Source organism: Leucopleurus acutus (genome assembly GCF_964270905.1).
Source record: "Leucopleurus acutus genome assembly, chromosome: 7".
In the NCBI taxonomy this organism is placed as follows: domain Eukaryota; kingdom Metazoa; phylum Chordata; class Mammalia; order Artiodactyla; family Delphinidae; genus Leucopleurus; species Leucopleurus acutus.
In genome coordinates, this window is record NC_139150.1 from 64693838 (window position 1) to 64714135 (window position 20298).

General features: G+C 34.0%; 2 protein-coding genes across 4 annotated transcripts in view; one reads left to right on the forward strand and one right to left on the reverse strand.

The window, feature by feature from the left end:
• The window catches only part of SNAPC3 (small nuclear RNA activating complex polypeptide 3), a gene marked incomplete at its 5' end in the record, with an annotated part of 41787 nt that extends 36618 nt beyond the window's left edge, over window positions 1–5169 (forward strand). Inside the window, 2 exons of the mRNA XM_082842983.1 lie at window positions 263–370; window positions 4922–5169. Of these exons, the coding sequence (XP_082699109.1) occupies window positions 263–370; window positions 4922–5069 (256 nt within the window). The 3' untranslated portion in view covers window positions 5070–5169. The remainder of the gene's footprint in view (window positions 1–262; window positions 371–4921) is intronic.
• Window positions 5170–5255: 86 nt separating this feature from the next.
• PSIP1 (PC4 and SRSF1 interacting protein 1) overlaps window positions 5256–20298 on the reverse strand; it is a 41103-nt gene continuing 26060 nt past the window's right edge. Inside the window, exons 9-16 of one of the 3 annotated variants that reach the window (XM_082842980.1) lie at window positions 17479–17707; window positions 16423–16541; window positions 13613–13668; window positions 12943–13013; window positions 12623–12724; window positions 12307–12520; window positions 10735–10846; window positions 5256–5514 (exon numbers count right to left, since the gene is read on the reverse strand). In XM_082842980.1, the coding sequence (XP_082699106.1) occupies window positions 5406–5514; window positions 10735–10846; window positions 12307–12520; window positions 12623–12724; window positions 12943–13013; window positions 13613–13668; window positions 16423–16541; window positions 17479–17707 (1012 nt within the window). In that variant the 3' untranslated portion in view covers window positions 5256–5405. Of the gene's footprint in view, window positions 5515–8210; window positions 9924–10734; window positions 10847–12306; window positions 12521–12622; window positions 12725–12942; window positions 13014–13612; window positions 13669–14889; window positions 15027–16422; window positions 16542–17478; window positions 17708–20298 lie in introns of those variants that run through there. The other 2 variants (XM_082842981.1, XM_082842982.1) reach the window with 2 other exon arrangements.

The following is a 20298-nucleotide window of genomic DNA, read 5'->3' on the forward strand; positions in this document are numbered from 1 at the left end:
GAAGGAAGACATTGAAGAAATGCTGCCTACCGTATTTCCCTCTTAAGAGTCTTAGTGCACATGGCCAAAAAGGGATTTGGGAAGTTTCACAGGAAAGAAAACATTGTTTAATCCCAAATGCTCTTTTGGAGAAAGTGTTTTGTGGAACACAATAAATAGAAAAATATACCTACTGTGTTCTTAATTTTGAGGTAAGGATATATTTCATTACGGATCACAAAAATTTGCACTACAATGTCATTTATTTTTTCATGTACAAAAGGCTTGTGCATCATAATGACTGCCTGGATAAGACACTCTATCCCCTTCTTATCAAGAAGCATTGGCTGTGGACCAGAAAATGTTTTGTTTGTAAAATGTACACAGCTAGGTAAGTGATTCTGATTTTTCCTTGAAAAGTATTAGTTTTTAACAGTCAAGTACTTTAGATTTTTGGTACTTCAGTTTTTTTCTGTTTTGAATTGAGGATTTACACTCCGGAATATAAATAATATACAGGGTTTTATCTAGTAGGAAAGCAGTACAAACAGTAGTACAAATCAGTTTAGTAGGTTAGAGCCATGTTTTAGACAATAAGGAATTATGTATAATGGAAGTCTAGGGATTAGGTCAAACTTTAGTTTGGTTGATAATTTATGCTGGATGATGTATGTCATCAGGGAGCCATATTCTTTCTGCCTCTTGTTAGCAGTTTACAAACTTGGCTTCATCCACAGCTTCTCGATGATAAAAATAACACTGCATCTCATTTTTAATGAGGTCAAAATATGGTTGCATAAAATTTTGTGGTTTTGCATGTTTAGATTTTATTTAACTGTGGCTCAGAGTCAAAAGCCATTTAGACGAAAAGGGAAGAATTTAGTGTCATAAGTTTGTTTTGGGTTCCCCACCACAGTATGTTTTTTTTTTTTTAAACATCTTTATTGGAGTATAATTGCTTTACAGTGCTGTGTTAGTTTCTGCTGTATAACAAACTGAATCAGCTATATGTATATATATCCCGATATCTCCTCCCTCTTGCGTCTCCCTCCCACCCTCCCTATCCCACCTCTCTAGGTGGTCACAAAGCACCGAGCTGGTCTCCCTGGGCTATGCAGCTGCTTCCCACTAGCTATCTATTTTACATTTGTTAGTGTATATATATGTCCAGGCCACTCTCTTAACTTCGTCCCAGCTTACCCTTCCCCCTCCCCCTCAAGTCCATTCTCTATGTCTGCCTCTTTATTCCTGTCCTGCCCCTAGGTTCTTCAGAACCTTTTTTTTTTTTTTTTTTTTAGATTCCATATATATGTGTTAACATACGGTATTTGTTTTTCTCTTTCTGACTTAGTTCACTCTGTATGTCAGACTCTAGGTCCATCCACCTCACTACAAATAATTCAATTTCATTTCTTTTTATGGCTGAGTAATAGTCCATTGTATATATGTGCCACATCTTCTTTATCTGTTCATCTGTCGATGGACACTTAGGCTCCTTCCATGTCCTGGCTGTTGTAAATAGAGCTGCAATGAACATTGGGGTACATGATGCTTTTTGAATTATGGTTTTCTCAGGGTCTGTGCCCAGTAGTGGGATTGCTGGGTCGTATGGTAGTTCTGTTTTTAGTTTTTTAAGGAACCTCCATAGTGTTCTCCATAGTGGCTGAATCAATTTACATTCCCACCAACAGTGCAAGAGGGTTCCCTTTTCTCCACACCCCCTCCAGCATTTATTGTCTGTAAATTTTTTGGTGATGGCCATTCTGACCGATGTGAGGTGATACCTCATTGTAGTTTTGATTTGCAATTCTCTAGTGATTAGTGATGTTGAACATCCTTTCATGTGTTTGTTGGCTATCTGTATACCTTCTTTGGAGAAATGTCTATTTAGGTCTTCTGCCCACTTTTGGATTGGGTTTTTTTTTTTTTTTTTTGATATTGAGCTGCATGAGCTGCTTGTAAATTTTGGAGATTAATCCTTTGTCAGTTGCTTCATTTGCAAATATTTTCTCCCATTCTGAGGGTTGTCTTTTCGTCTTATTTATGGTTTCCTTTGCTGTGCAAAAGCTTTGACGTTTCGTTAGGTCCCATTTGTTTAGTTTTGTTTTCATTTCCATTTCTCTAGGAGGTGGGTCAAAAAGAATCTTGCTGTGATTTATGTCATAGAATGTTCTGCCTTTGTTTTCCTCTAAGAGTTTGATAGTGTCTGGCCTTACATTTAGGTCTTTAATCCATTTTGAGTTTTATTTTTGTGTATGGTATTAGGGAGTGTTCTAATTTCATTCTTTCACATGTAGCTGTCCAGTTTTCCCAGCACCACTTATTGAAGAGGCTGTCTTTTCTCCATTGTATGTTCTTGCCTCCTTTATCAAAAATAAGGTGACCATATGTGCATGGGTTTATCTCTGGGCTTTCTATTCTTTTCCATTGATTTATATTTCTATTTTTGTGCCAGTACCATACTGTCTTGATTACTGTAGCTTTGTAGTATAGTCTGAAGTCTGGGAGCCTGATTCCTCCAGCTCCGTTTTTCTTTCTCAATATTGCTTTGGCTATTCGGGGTCTTGTGTTTCCATGCAAATTGTTAAATATTTTGTTCTAGTTCTGTGAAAAATGCCATTGGTAGTTTGATAGGGATTGCATTGAATCTGTAGATTGCTTTGGGTAGTATAGTCATTTTCACAATGTTGATTCTTCCAGTCCAAGAACATAGTATATTGCTCCATCTGTTTGTATTATCTTTAATTTCTTTCATCATTGTCTTATAATTTTCTGAATACAGGTCTTCTGTCTCCTTAGGTAGGTTTATTCCTAGATATTTTATTCTTCTTGTTGCAGTGGTAAATGAGAGTGTTTCCTTAATTTCTCTTTCAGATTTTTCATCATTAGTGTAAAGGAATGCAAGAGATTTCTGTGCATTAATTTTGTATCTTGCAACTTTGCTGAATTCATTGAATAGCTCTAGTAGTTTTCTGGTAGCATCTTTAGGATTCTTTATGTATAGTATCATGTCATCTGCAAACAGTGACAGCTTTACTTCTTTTCCAATTTGGATTCCTTTTATTTCTTTTTCTTCTCTGATTGCTGTGGCTAAAACTTGAAAAACTATGTTGAATAATAGTGGTGAGAGTGGGCAACCTTGTCTTATTCCTGATTTTAGTGGAAATGGTTTCAGTTTTTCACCATTGAGGAGGATGTTGGCTGTGAGTTTATCATATATGGCCTTCATTATGTTGAGGTTAAGTTCCCTCTATGCCTACTTTCTGGAGGGTTTTTATTATAAATAGGTGTTGAATTTTGTTGAAAGCCTTTTCTGCATCTATTGATATGATCGTATGGTTTTCATCCTTCAATTTGTTAATATGGTGTATCACATTGATTGATTTGCATATATTCACAGTATGCTTTTCTAAATGATCAATAGGAAAACATAGATCAGTTATCAGATCGAAATGGAAATCAGGGGATGTCAAAACATTCCATTGGATGCAGAATTCAGATAGACTGAAAAATGTCATTTTCACTTAATGTGACATTTCAGGTCAAAAACCAAAATCTCATTTGAATAATGTTGCCCATATTCCCATTTGTATGCATTCTGTAACATTTTAATCCTAAATTCTAGGTTAAAAACTTGGAGTTTTTACAATGAGTTAACACCAGTCAGAATGGCCATCATCAAAAAATCTACAGACAATAAATGCTGGAGAGGGTGTGGAGAAAAGGGAACCCTCTTGCACTCTTGTTGGGAATGTAAATTGATACAGCCACTATGGACAAAAGTATGGAGGTTCCTTAAAAAACTAAAAACAGAACTGCCATACGACCCAGCAATCCTCCTACTGGGCATATACCCTGAGAAAACCATAATTCAGAAAGAGTCATGTACCAAAATGTTCATTGCAGCTCTATTTACAATAGCCAGGAGATGGAATCAACCTAAGTGCCCATCATCGGATGAATGGATAAAGAAGATGTGGCACATATATACAATGGAATATTACTCAGCCATAAAAAGAAACGAAATTGAATTATTTGTAGTGAGGTGGATGGACCTAGAGTCTGACATACAGAGTGAACTAAGAAAGAGAAAAACAAATACCGTATGTTAACACATATATATGGAATCTAAAAAAAAAAAAAATGGTTCTGAAGAACCTAGGGGCAGGACAGGAATAAAGACGCAGACATAGAGAATGGACTTGAGGACACGGGGAGGGGGAAGGGTAAGCTGGGACAAAGTGAGAGAGTGGCATTGATTTGTACCAAATGTAAAATAGCTAGCTAGTGGGAAGCAACCGCATAGCACAGGGAGATCAGCTCGGTGCTTTGTGACCACCTAGAGGGGTGGAATAGGGAGGGTGCGAGGGAGACCCAAGAGGGAGGGGATATGGGGATATATGTATATGTATAGCGGATTCACTTTGTTATTCAGCAGAAACTAACCCACCACTGTAAAGCAATTATACTCCAATAAAGATGATAAAAAAAATAAAAGCTGGAGTTTTCAAGTTAACCAGTACTAATTTACCAGTAGAAAGATTAAGCAAAAAGTTTATCAAACCTGTAGTATATCTAATATTATGCATTTTCAAGATGGCCTATTAGAAGAAAACATTTGTGTTTATGTTAACAGTTATTTGAAGGATAGGTATGTCATGGCAAGTATGTGATGCTTTCAAGTATGAATTTACATTCTTTTCTACTTACCTTTAAGGAGAAGTCTTTCAGAATGTAGTTGTCCTTTTGCCTTGTAGGGTATTGGTAGTGATATGTCTTATGTATACATGTGCATACAAAATCATATAAAGGACTATAAATAAGCAAAAATAAGGCAATAGTGGGAATGTTATGTATACATATTATTATAGGTCATAACTACTGCAGCATATTAAAGCATGAAAAAGTCGATTATAATAATATACATCTTTTTTAACTACAGATGGGTGACGAACAATGACAGTTTTGCACCAGAGGACCCATGTTTCTTTTGTGATGTTTGCTTCCGAATGCTCCACTATGATTCAGAAGGCAACAAACTGGGGGAATTCCTTGCTTATCCTTATGTTGATCCTGGAACCTTTAGTTAATATCAAAATGTGTACCCTTTACTTCCAAGAAATGCCATGAGGAGCTGGATCTACCTGAGACCATCAGCTGAAGTTACCACCCCAGCAAAGAAAGTTCAAATCACAGGTCTTATTAAGCAACTTGAATGTATTTAAATGTTTTGAAATATATTAAATTATTTTAATATTCCAAAGCATAGTTTTTATTCAGTGCTTTTTTGCCCATTTTTGAGTTGTCTCATTGATTTGTAGGAGTGCTTTATGTATCCTGCGTACAAATCCTTTGTCAGATACAAGTATTCTGGTTTTCTCCCAGTCTGTAGTATGCCTATTCACTTTGTCCAGAGGGCTTTTTGCTCATCTATCATTATACATCAAGTGATGGAAGTGTTTTGAAAATTCTTTGAAGAATGTGAGCGCTACACCTTGTACCATGAGGCTTCCAAGGTAAAGATCCTCCAAATATCTGTAATGAAAATGAGGGAGAAGTTAATAAAAGCAGCTTATTTAATAAATACAATATTAAGAGTAGCTATTGTGTAATTTAATCTTACACTGAGCGCTTTTGTAATGTTAGGTTTTGTTTTGGTAGAAACTAGGCACACTTAACACTTCAGAAAGACTCACTACACGAGTAACGAATGTATAAAGATCTTGAGTATACACTCATACCTTACAGAAATAACACTTAAACTGAAGCTTCCTTTCTTGACCAGAAGTTTTGGAATCACAAATGCTATTAGTTTAAAATGTATGTCAATTTAATATTTTCATGATTTAAAGGAATAGATTTTATCTAATATGACCAATGAATGTACATGGGAAATCAAGATCCTTTGGATTGCTAGCTGTGGATCACGATTCTTAGGCAATAATACACAGCATCCTGTATGCAAGAACACAATTGTTTTTCTATCCCAGCTCTTCATTCTTCTGGTTATGATACTCTAGTTATCCTATTCTCATTCTGGACCAAAGGGCAACTTTGATAAATTCTGAGGTCTAGATCCATGAGAGAAAATTGTAGCTACCTATATTGAAACGTTTTCTGGCAATCTTTATTGGTGGAAAATTTAATTCTGTTTAATACTTTTAGGAATGCTGGACAAATATTAAACAGAATTAAACATTTTAAATGTGTTGCACTTAAATTTCACGTTCTCTCTTCTAGGTTATATTTAAATTCGGCTGGATTCCGCTTTCCCTGGATGGCTAAGAACATTTACTATATAAATCAAAAACTGATGAAGCCTAAAAGACTGTGTGTTTAAAAGGTTGACAGTGAAATGTTTTATGGACTTAAATGCCACATAAGTCAATTAAGTCGATTGGTTTGTAGAAGACGAGGACCTGTTTCTAGCGGTGGTCATATTCACCGATTCAGTCAATACACCAGAAAATCAGCATAAGGAAATAAGAGGTCCCTCCATGGCTGGCTGGCTGTTATTGCCTACATGTTTACTTTCATGTTTCCAATGATGCTGAATTAGAACAGATTGAAAATCCTGCTGGAAAACCAAAGATTTATCTAATTCTTTAAAGTTCCACAGGTAAAAATGAATTTTTGCTTCCTTTATTTTTAAACTGCATTCCTTATAGGTCTTCCATTAGTATGCAAGGGACTGTTTACTTTTATTTTCATCATTTCATATCTCAAAACAGCAAATTCCAGAAAGTGGATTGTCATAAAGCAGCATTAATCCATGCGTCGCACCAATCAATTTATTTTACTGGCAAAGAAGGCTGTCAGTTAAAACATTACTGCTATTGAAATTCTTATTTTGTTCTTCTTTGAGATTATTCTTCTGCTCGTTCTTAAGGTTAACTTCTTCACCAAAGTTACAAAGGCTCGGATACCTTTCTATTATCATTTCCTGGTGAGGTCTAAAGGCCTACCATACTATTCTCAGAACTTGCCAATGTATTGCGTATCAGTTACACAGGTCTCCCACTATGTTGAGCTCAAAAGAAACCCCTAACTTGAAGTAGGCATATTTAAGATGTCTTGAATCAGGGATTTTGTAGCTGTAAAATTCAGTTTTAAACACATGACAAACTACAGTCAACATTTTATCTAAAGAAGCCAAATATGAAAATGTTATGAACTTATTAGTCAACGTCCTCTGTAGTTAGAAATGAATGAAATTTTGATATACTAGTGGATGGACAGGCACAAAATGATCACCTAGAAAAGCAATACCTATTTTAGGCTTCAGTATCCTTTAAGGATAATTTGACCTTTCTCCCAATCAAATTTCAGTGTCTCTGTCATCTCTGAGGTTGGAAAATTACACGGCATAAATATGTAAACACATTTTTGGACTATATAGCAGCTTCTCCATTTCTTAATATGTAATTATGGGTTTGCTATTTCCAATAGATCCTTTCTCTGGATAAGTTGTATTAGTGAAGCCCTCACAGAGCCCTGTAAAAGCCTTTGCTCTTGTACAGGATTAGATGGCAGACCTGATCTTGACCTGACGTCTTTAACCAGGTAAGTGTGTATGGGTACGCTACAATCAATGTGTCAGCAAAAACGATAAAATCTGTCATCCTACTATTTGAAATCATTCCAGTCAAGCTGTTTCAGGTTCTCCAATTTAGATGATACAGCTGAAATTTGTCTAGAGCAGCTGAGAAAACATGCAACAACTGATTCTGCCAAGTCATGTGTAACTTACTCTTTTAAATGTTATCTGATGGTTAAAAAAAAAAAAAAAATCACAAGAGATGTTGCTTATGTATTAAAAAAAATACGTTTGGGTTGGGGCTAGCTATCTCATTTACAGTATCTCTTACTGGCTTGTTCAGCTATGTAGTTTTGGTCAAATACAAATTTAAATTGAGCCAGTGCTCCCGAAAATTGATACCTGTTTATATGACTTTTTCTTAAGAGTTCTGAGAATAGTAGTTATCTGTGAATCAACCTATGACAAAAAAATTTTTTCTTGAAATGAGGGTAAAGAGAAGGCAACAGTGTTTTAATGCTACATGAATCAACTGGCTAGAGCAAGGTCAGCCCATAAAAGCAGACATAAATAATCAGAATGCTACTATATTTCTCTCCAGCATTTGAATAGTTTGTGGTTTCTTGGTAAAACTATATAGATCCTTTGGGTCACCAAAAAAAAAAGGAAGGGTAAACCAAAAGATAACATTTCCTTTATTTTTAGCATTTTGAGCTTATGTTTTAGTAACCCTGTGTCCCCAAATAATACAGTTTCTATGACCAAGTATACTCTCTTGGAAACAAATCCAGAATTCCAGCACAGTTTCATAAATGGCAAAGAAGTAATATACTAGTAGACTTTGATAGAAAAATTCTTTAATCAAAACAAGTTTACATGTTGACACTTATGGCTTAACTAGAATAAATCTGTCCAAATTTAAATTGTATTAAGGACCAAACAGATACAATAGCAAGAGTTCCCTCAAAACAGTGGGTCCTAGTTCCATTGTAAGACCTCTCAAAAGCAAAACTCCCAATTACTGAAATGTTTCAAACTTTTCATCTGTAGATGAAAACAATTACCCGAGAGGTCAAAGCATAAGATGCATGTCACATGCAAACACTGGTAATTAAGCCTTTTCCCCATATTCAGTTTCTAAACATGAGAAGTGTCTTTTTAAGCTACTGCAAACCACCAACTGACCTAGTATTCAAAATACCTTAGAAATGCTAAGTTACCCTTAAATTTTGTGTTAACCTTGGTTCACCCTGATTTAGTCCGTATCCATGAATATACAGACAACTCCTTTACTTTTGTCTACTGTGTTTCCACTTTTTGCAATCCTGTCACATGTATGACATAGAAATAAAAATTCCCTTCTGGTATAGCCATGTTTTCAAATGGGTTAGTTTCCTTATATAGTATTTACTTTTATTTACTGCAAAAGTATTATGGATTGCATTTTTTCCAATTAAAAAAATACTTAGTGACTTCTTTAATGTGTGACTTTTTAAAAAATTCAGAAACTCGAGACATTTCTCAAAAATAAACTTTTATCATTTAGTTTTCAGTTTCAGCTACTAGTGCCTGTAAAGGATCTTAAATGGTTGAACCCTAAAGCCAGATTCATTCCTATATATACTCCTGCACGCTGCAGGAAACTCATGTGACTTCTCTGAATTCCCAGCCACAAAACTAAATTACCTTCGAAAGTTAACATGAGTTTTGTACCCCGTAGAACAGTTCAACGTCAGTTGGATATCTAGTTGTCATACAAAAAGGCATACAGACCACACATTGTTACAAAGCAGCAGGATAATGTAGCACAATGTAGACTGCGATTAAAATTAACTTTTGATAAAAGGGAGGGAGTGAATACTTGTATAGAAGTAACATTTTATCTACCATAAAAATGATTAACTTCTACAAAACCCACAAACAATGAAAAGACAGTCTGGTAAATCCAAGATTTGTAAAAACTATGCACAAAACCCACAGTATTTGGGAAAAGAGGAAAGGTTTATACAAGTAGCAGTTTTAAAAATGTAACCTTTTTCTATTATCAATTACATACACACACTAATTGAAAATATACTACAACCAATGTCTGGAAAAGCAGTTTAACATTTCCTAAAATGGACTTTCCCTCACATTTACTGTATAATGTAGCTGTTAATACTGCACAAGTACAATCAGCAATGTTTAGTCACTTTTAAACAAAGATAAGGAGATTTCTCCCTCAAAACAAGTTTTAAACATCAAAACCTATGCTTATAAAAATTTAAAACTTTCAGCAGTCTAAATATTTCGAATGAAAACCATTACAAACTTCTCAAATGTTCTTTATATTCCAGGTATGTCAACCTAGTTATCTAGTGTAGAATCCTTCAGAGATATTTCAGTCTCTCTCTCTTCACTGGATGGCCTAAAGAAAAGGGGGAAAGAAAGGTGTGACAACTGGGGTTAGGATTTTTTCCTCAGGAGGAAAAAAGATATTAAGTCTGTGCATTTGTTTTGAAAATCACCGAAAGAATTTTTTCCATGACTTATTATTAATTGTTATTTTCTGTCCAAAATTTTATTTTACCATGTTGTGTCTTCTTCACAAAGTAATATGCACATCAAGCAAAATAACTCAGGGAAGCATCATGGCCCAGGCCCTTTCCCACCATTTCCAGCTTTAAAATGAATTCTCTTTAAAGAACATGAAAGTGTTATACCTGTGATACCAACATATTATACATCTTAAGAAGAGAGGGTAATATACACACGGACAAGATTTCCCTGAATTTCAGAATTAAAGGATGCTTGATTCCAAGTCCGTGAAGTGTACGGTGGACAAACCAAGATTTGGATAACTACGGTTACATACCTAGTTATTTTAGAGTGGGTATGATAATACAACACAGCCTACGATTCTAGATCTAATTTCTGTATCCTGTCAAAATTCAAGAAGTATGGACATGGGTCATTATTAAAGGTACTATCAGTGGAAGAAGTCCAAGGAATAGTTATTTTTTTTAACATGAGTCCTGCCTTGCTCTATTCCCTTGAGTACAGTGGCATATTAGTTTCAAGCGAAGTTTCTTTACGGCTTGGCCATTTTAATTTGCGTCTTGAATCCTGAATTCAGGAAGTGAGTGATGAAAATAAATCCCTTACACAAATAACCTTGGAACAGCAATGTGATTTAAAAATTAAAACATACATCACAACCCACTAAAACATGTCCTCACTTTTTCTTACTGCTGGCCTCGTGGTTGTCTTTGCTTTCTTCATTGCTGTCTCCATTATGTTGTGGTTGATTATTGTCTTGAGCATCCGATCCTCCATTTAGAGTCTTTGAACCTTTATAAAGATTTCAATGGAAAAACTGTTAGAGAGACCCAAAATCAAAAATAAAACATAGTCCCAAAGTTTCTAATACTGTATTTTATTTGAAATTACATTGTAATCCTTTGGGTAGACAAGGCACAATAAGAAATGGGGTTACGACATATATCTATCCATATAAGAAGTAGGTTACTAATCTGATTATTCCATTTGTTACTGTTATCAGGAACACGAAAGGGTGGTACAACTCTTGGGAGCATTATGATTTATTCTAGTTCTTAGAAAAAGCAGTGTGAATCACAGTAAGATTTTGTATTTAACAACAAAACGTGGCAAAGTAGTTAATTAACATGATTTCGTCTCTTAATGACAAAATGAGGGCTTCCCGGTAAATATTATTTCATTAACAAATCTCTAAGGAGACCTATATCATTCCCTAATAAGTGAGTAAACAAAATTCAGCTCCTTTGGAACATTTTTATTCTACATTAAGCAGTTGCTGCTAAGATGTTTTAGTACCGTGGAATTGGGGAAGCTGCTAATTTTGGGGAAAGTGGCTAATGGTACAGGCAGACCTCGATTTATTGCGCTTCACTTTGCTGTGCTTTGTAGATACTGTTTTTTTTGTTTTTTGTTTTTTTTTTAACAAATTCAACGTTTGTGGTAATCCTGCATCAAGCATGTTTATCAGCACCATTTTCCCAGCAGCATTTGATCACTCCACTTCTCTGTGTCACATTTTGGTAATTCTCACAGTATTTCAAACTTTTTGACTCTTGTTATATTTGTTATAGTGATCTGTGGTCAAGTGATATTTGATGTTACTACTATGACTCATGACTCACTGAAGGCTCAGATTTGTTAACATTTTCTTAGCAACGAAGTATTTTTTTTATTAAGGTATGTACATTGTTTTTTTAGACATAATCCTACTGCACACTTAACAGATTACAGTATAGGGTAAAAAACTTTAATACACCCTGGGAAACCAAAAAACTCATGTGACTCACTTTATTACAGTAGTCTGGAACCAAACCTGTGGGGTATGCCTGTAACTATGGATTCTGTTTTAAGTATCTGTCATATATACATCCTAAAATATTTATGATTGAAATAGTGTATCTGGAATTTGCTTCGAAGTAATCTTCAGGGGTGTCACAGAGAAACTTGATGGGGATATAAAAAAGCAATGCTCATGTATTGATAATTGCAGAAGCTGAGTGATGGGGACATGGGAAGTTCATTTCCCTCGACTATCTGTGTAGGTTAGAAATGTTTCCTAATTTAAATGGAAAAATAGCAACCACTACTACTAATTTAAACTTGATGAAAAAGAAACCCAGAAGCTAAGGCTGATCATGTTCTGCTAAGGCCTTTATGAGACTTTCTCATCATTCAATATAGATAAGGTATTAATAGGATTAAATATTGAAGCCATTTTTTAAAAGTAGTTCCAGCGAACAGTTACCACATACCTGTTTGTTCCTTTTCTAGCTTTTTGTTTGGCCCTTTCTTCCCTTGATCTTTGGTTTTATTTGCTTCCTCATGCTGTCTTTGTTCGGCAAGAGATTTATTCAGCACTTGTGTGATCACAGAATCTCCTTCGCCAACCAAAAACATGTTCTTAAACTTGTTATACAACATTGTAGACTTTTCCATGATAACCTGACTAACTTTGAATCGCCGTATCTGAGAAAACAAAACATAATTTTCTTAATTTTTTAAATGTTACTTAATGAAGTGGTGATAATGAGGAAATTTTAAAAATTCACATGACTCAAGATCACTTACTTTTTTCAGTGTTGTAATCATCTCTGTGTGTTTTTGAGCTTGCTGCATTGTGACCTGAAGTGAAGCAAGTTCATCCAAGGCCTCAATACATCTGTTCACATCCTTCATGACAAAATAGTAATTTCGTAACTGTTAATTACCACAACCCATATAATCTATTTCTAGAGATTACTTTTAAAATCTCAAATAACAAGGCAGTACAAAATAACCAGTAATAGTCTGTTATCTCAAATTTACACACTTATAAAATCATGTGAGAAAATAAAATATGAAGCTATAAAAGCAGCACTGTATTTTTAAATGAGGTATTAAACACTTACAAGATTATCAATTTTGAGTGAATTTTTAATTTCAGCATGTATCCTTTGAAGTCGAGAATCCATTGATGTTTCTATAAATTAAAATGTGAAACACAGTAAATAGATTTTCCAAAACCAGTATTTTTGTATAATCTAAGCAAAGTATAATGGAAAGATTTGGTAAATTTATAAAAATGTTCTTTGTAATCTGCCTACATCATTAAGAAGTTATCTGCCATTTTTAGTATTTAGGAAACCAACATTCATCATATAAGCAAAGAATCACCATCTAGCTGCATGTTGCTAAAAAAACCAGTCTGCATCCAATAACTCCTCTTCTGCAATCCTTAAGGCACTGCTTCATCCTTACACATTTAACCAAAACTAAAAAATCCATCTGAAACTAGATTTGTCAGAAATTGTAAAACATCTAGCTTTAGGCCATGTTATAAAAATTTGACTTCATCATATATTGAGCAGTAAAATAATAAACATGACTCCTTAGCAAGTTCACCTGATAACACTTAAAAACAATGCAAGGTATATAGAATCCATTAGGGATGTGAAATGTGTACTTGGAGGATAAGAACATAAAATGACCAGTTTCAAAACCTATACAGTTAAGTGTCTGTAAAACTTCCTTTCTGTGTAGAATACAATTTTATACATCTTAGAAAGTGAAATAACTAACCTCGCTTCTTCTCCACTTTCTTAACTTCTGGCTTCTTTCCTTCATCTTTATTCTGCCTATCAAATGTTAACACAAATATTTCAAAAACATTGGAACTTTGTGACTGGTTACCAAATGCCCACAATCCCTTATGTAAAAGTTAAAATTTTTTTTATTTAAAATAGTCAGTGGCCTAGATCACAAGGAATTGACTATAATTTTTAGAACTCGGTAATGCCACATTAGTATTAATTAGTATAAATATAAGCAAAACTCAAAACGTAAAAATTAACATGCTAAAGTAATCTAACAATTTAATTTTACAGTGGCATTACAAATAAATTTTAATGGCTGCCTCGGTGAAATTTTGTTCCAACAATACTGTGTTAAATGTTAAAAGACCAACTTTAGGGTCAGTGGATAAACAGGCCATAGTGGGAAGAGAATGCCTATGTTTCATGAATTCTACATCACAATTATTTTTTAAAATAGCACGTCAAAATAGACTGATTTAATTGTTCCCACATCTCCCAAGGGTAGATAATTTGAGGGGTTCAAAGTTAGTTTCAAGGTTAAATAGACTGTTTATAATACTACTAGATTAAAATGGCGTGGGATTTTTTTTGTGCCAATATATCAAACTTAAATGACATTCACTAACATTTACATACCATTTCACAAATGAAAAGGTACCATTTTACTGTAAATCACAAAAATAACCATTTAAAAATGAATTCTTAATAATTTCTAGTACCTTGACTTGGAGTTCGGGCCCTATTATAATAAACCAATTGAAATAGACAAGAACAAAAAAATATCTAAAAATCAGGTATTTTTTTAAAAAAACTTTATTTTAAAATTTTGGTTACAGTTTCATTTTTGTTTTCTTAACAAGTCTACTGTTTAATCTCTCAGGATTAAAAAACAATGATTAATCTTCTAAAGAACTGAACAACAAAGGAATGTCAAGGGGAAGGGCACAACTGCCCCATTCTCTGGGGGTATAGTAGCTACTCCAGTTTAACACCTAGCTTCAAAACAAAATGAATTTTTATATTTTCTAAATGAAATAATGTACAACCACCATCTTCATCTGAGCTTATTATAACTTTCAAACACAAAGCTTCATTTTAAGCTTGGTAAAAAACTTTTTTAACAGGAATGATGGCCGACCTTAGTATGTAGTGTGTATCTTACAGGAAATGTTTTTTAACAATCATTAACACAGTAATAATGCCATTAATGAAGTCCTCAATTTAGAATCTGGAACATTCTTCCATCAAGGGGGGGGAGGGGGAAATTCAGTCCAATGAGTCTGTCTCAAGATCTTCATCTCTTGTTTGCTCCACTTGTATTCTCTTTTCAGTAACTGGATTAATGCTTTGAGCCCAAAATGAGATATATTTTTTATTACTGTAGATTACATGTTGTTTGGCTGGGAATACAATACAATAAACTTTATTTTGCATAATGCATTTCATACAAGCTGCATCTGAAATGCTTTACAGAGCAAAACTGTCCAAGTACAAAGTTTTGTAATAACAGGAGAAGGAAAGAAAACACAAATATTAGAATTTGAGAAAGTTACATTCGGAGGACATTCAAAAAGAAATTGAAACACATAAAGATTAACTGAGATACTGAAGAAGGGTTGGGCTAGATTTACTAAGCAACAACTATTTTTATATCTTAATTTGGGGAGCACAATAAAGTTAAAAGCAACAAACAGTCCAACAACTTTTCAGTGAAAGGACAGGAAAGGATAGGTAACAAAAAATAACTCTAGTATTTACATAAATGGTCAAAGTTTAACATTAAAGGGAGTAACATTTCTGAGCTTTAGATCAATTTTTAAATTACTCCCTCAAGTAGCTAAAACTGCTTATATATCCTCCAAAAAAACTAAGAAAGCAGATGGTCAAATGCTATACTTATCAAGAAAGACTTTCGGCTTACAGATTATATATAAAAAAAGTACAAAATTACTTAAGAATAGTTTTAAGAATTTCACTGTTTTTTATTAAGTTTGTCTTAGTGACCTAGAGCATGTTTTTAAAATCACCTCCTCACTAAAACAACAAAAAAAACAGTTTAGTCAGAATAATGCAAGACGCTTCACAAAGAAAGAAAGGCCTTTCAGAGAAAGAACTCAGAAGTGACAGTCTAAAGATAACTAGGAAAACAAATGTAATAAACATGAAGCCTAATCATCATTGGCATTGCTATTTTCTCTCTTATAAAATTATTTTATAGAATAAACTTAAAGGGGAAAGAAATTCCTCATGGTAAGTATATTGTCTCCAGGTATCAAAACTTCTTAGCTTGAACTTGATTTATATTGCACACATCTAATGCAAACCCTGTCAGCCTTTAAATGTTCTTTTACTGGCTTCTTGGGTTTCCAACTGTGCTTTTGTTATTTTTGCTGGTCTTCTGGGGAAGGGCTGCTGGTGGTATGACAAATACGGGTATTTCTTTCATTCCTTCTCCACCAATTTATTATCTTTCTCTATTTAATATTATACAAGAAAATAGTAGAGGATAAGGACATTTTCTGCAAAGCCACTATAACAGTTAAGCCCTATCTGCACTTTCAGTTTAAATTAAAAATAATTCACAGGGTGATTATCTCAGTAAATTTCATCCTCTTTACTCAGGAAAGAATGAAGCCTGAAACATGATTATCATATACTGAGGACATTTTTCTAACACACTGGAAAAGTCACTTCTTTAAAAGGCTTCAGAAAGTCTGGAAAACGAGATTCTATTGTTTAAACATTTCATGCTAGCTTAAAAAAAGAAATCGAAATTTAGAAAAAGAATATACTTACTGCTCAGTTTCCATTTGTTCCTCTTGCTTGCGTTTTCTTTCTGCTGTTTCTTTCTCATGTTGGCCTTTCAGCATATTCCTTCTATGAGCAGTTTGAAAGTTTCTTCCACCTTTTCTCTTCTGTTTTATTTGAGAATTAGGATGCTTTTAGTTAACTATCAATTCAGTGACTAATGCTTCTATGATTATAATCTTGGGAGAAAAGAAGCAACTAGTTTTCTTAAGGGATGAATAAATTACTAATTTAAATAAAACCCTCATAATTACATGTTGTTGCTATATAAATTTAACTTTCCCCTTGATGATTTTGGGATTTATAATCTATTTACTGCACTGCTATAGGAATGATATGCTTTGGTTAAGATGAGTTAAAATGAAGTACCTCAGGCTATTTGCCTCTGTACTATGACTTTGACTTCAGTACCTGTTTACTGACAAGTACCTGCTCAACCTACCGAATTTAGTTTTGGGGTCCTGAAGTACTAATAAATTAGATAAACATAAATGAAAGGCCTATACAACCTGGGTCTGTAGATTTCCAAGGCTATACACAAAACTTGTGTTTTTATACAGAAAAGAACGTACAGCTTTAATGAAATTCCTAAACAACTGTTGTATTCAAATAAAGTACCACCAATAAAATGTACCCTAAATAGGCCTGAAGTGTTAAGAATTTCATTGAGGTAAATAATAAAAATCTATGTATAAATGTACCTTTTTACATCTGTCTTCACTGGTCACAACCTATCTGGCTTAATTTGCTACTTTCCTACCTTTTCTGTCAATAGGTAGGTGGGGTTACTGGAAGTTTATCATGTGACATTTAATTTCCATGTAATTGTGAAAAGGTAAGATAAACTTAGGATGTACAATAAAGTTTCAAATATGCTTTTTAACACAGGTAATTCAAGTTTATTCAGAAAGGTAAAGAAATTCATTTTAACTTTTAATCACATTTATAGACTTTCATAAAGATACTAAAACTTTCCTAAAGATTAAGAACTACATAGGAAACTAAAATAGAACAAATATTTTATTTGATATGCAAACGTTCTACCTTTTCACCTTCTTGATCATCCCCTTCCTCTTCAGAATCAGAGGTTGATGTAAGCCCTGTTTTAGCTAAATTTTTCCTTTTTGATTCAACTTCTTTTTTCCCCTCTTTTTTATCTGGCTCTTTTCTTGGCTTATCTTCTTCCTTCTGGCCCTCTTCATCCTTTTTAAGCTGCTTTTTAGGTTGTTTTTCCTCTTGCCCCTTTTTCTTACTTTTGTCTTCTTCAGTTACCCTATTTCACAGGCACAACAATGAAAAATAATCTTTTATGTATCATTAGTACTTGTCATTCAGCCACCTCTCTGAGTTAACTGAGTAAGTACTCTGGATAACAATAAGCTACATGCAGTTTGTTTTTTATTTAAAAACAAATTTTAAATATCTTTAAGTAAAATATAATGGAGTGTCATTATCAACCAATCATAAAAGGAAAACATCCTTTTAATATGAGTTAGAAGATAGAAAAATTACAGTGGCATTAGGGTAATAGAAAAGTGATTTTTTTTCCCTTTGTTTTCCATGTTTTTTGTAATGTGCCTCATTCACTTAAAAGTAATATTGAGTACTATCTCATATGCCATGGTACCGTTCTTGACTTTGGGGAACAGCCGTTCCCCAAAGATGTGTCAGATGCCTAGATTTTATGGAGCTCATATTCTACATATTTATAAAAGTAGCCATGCTGGGAAAAATACAATTGCAGAATCGAACTGCGTAATGGTGAAATACGGTCATTTTAAAATTTAAAGAAATAGGCTCCCAACTGACACATATAATGGTAAAATATATGGCCAATTAACCTTAATATTAAATTGTTCAAGGAATTTCATTGAGACTTACACATATTATATAATTACATCAATGGATTTGAAAGCTGGAAAGGACCCCAGATCATTTAGTCCAACCCATTCCATTTAACGAATGAGAAAATGATGGTGCAAAAGGTCAAATAGCCCAATATCTCAATTCCAAATCCACTGACCTACCAGACAACTGCTTCCTTGAACCCTTAAGATTATTAAATTGGAAAAGAAAAAAAATCACTTTATTTCTTTAGAAATTTTTTGTCACGTAACTACCATTGGCTATGTTTATTTTTAAATGTTATATAGGTTTCATCCTTTACTTTTAATCAATGGAAGAAAAAGCAGGCAAGTAAAATCACTTAACTTTATTCAATACTTCCACAAGGCGGCAAATATTTTAATAATGATTGTTTTGTGGAGATGGGAATAGAGAATCAAATATAAAAGGCATTCCCATGGCTCTTAATAGATATTGATGAACTGCCTCCCCCAAAATGTTACCCCCTATGCAAAGAGGCAGGTATTAAAAATAAAAATATCCTTTCAACCCAGTAAATCTGCTTCTAGCAATGTATTCTAACCAATATGTCTGCACATGTACAAAACGACACATGACAATGTCTAAAAAAATGTGTCCATACAAGAAATAAACTTTTAAGAATTATGATACATACACAGTGGAATACCATGCAGCTGTTTTTCTTTTTTAAAGGTAGATTTAAGGGTATCGTTAAGTTTTTAAGAAATGGGATTATTATTTCAAAGTTTTTAAAACAGTGTCAAAGCAGAGAACTTCCGTAAACGTAACTGTCACTGCTTGCTGCAATTAAGTCTTTTCCCAATGGTCCTCCCTCCTTACCATCTTCCATGAAAAACAGACCTCATGGTGATAATTCCCTTTTCAATAGGTCAAGGTACAATAGGAAACATATTAAAATGTTATAAAGAAAATTATAAATACATGTTAATAGCAAAAATTAATGCAAACACAACCCAAAATATCTCAGTGGCTTATAACAAATATTTTTACTTCACATGAGGATTATGAGATGGTTTCAGCTCTTCCGGACTCTATCCACTGTCTTGTCATTTTAGGACCCAGAGCAAAGAAGCTGTCACTAGCAGATACACGCTGTTCTCATGGTGGAGAGCTTAAGTTTCAGAAGAGCTTATATAGTTTTGCTCTACACTCCATGAGTTTCTGCCCAGATACAAAGCTGACAGTATCTATAACAGCCAATGCCCAGCCTACATATAGCACAAGTGAAAAATAAATATTGTAAGCTACTGGTATTTTGGGGTTGTCCATCATCAAAACCTAAAACGTTTGACACTTGCTTTGCATTTGAAACCCTAATATATTATACAATGGGTAAAACTGTCATCTGTGATAACTGGAGAGAAAACTTATTCAGTTAACTTGTGGCTCTGGGTGAAGAGGTTTCAAGATAGAATATTGGCATTTTGAGTTGATTGTTATCAACATAAATTTGATAGGGTACTTCAAGAAAGAGGTAAGTTTAAAAAATAATAGGACGACAGAGGAAGGAGAAGAAAATCCCATGCATTTCAGTGTTGAAAGTCACTTCCATCCAGTAAAAGATTTTCAAATTCAGACAAAGACTGGAGTCAAAGATCCAATCAAGGTTGTTAAGTGCCAGCCTTTCCTTAAGAATTCAAATTGGGATACCTTGATCCTTCTGATGAACAAATGGTTCTATGAAAAAGAAACCAGGGAGTAGGTTTTCAGGAAAACCTATAAACTCAAAAGTGCTTTTAGTTAAGTATAAAAAGATAATCATGTCTGGAGAAGTCTTATGAGTGAGACCACAGCACATAAAGCTGACTAGAATTAAACAGACACACGCTAACAAAGTATTATTACTACCAAAAGGGACGCTAGGCTGCATTAAGAGAAACTAATGGAGATTTAAAAAGGAATCTTGGGCCCAACTCTGTAAAGTATGAAAGCAGAATAAGAAAGCTGCTCAGCTAATAAGGAGGGTTAATACTTTCC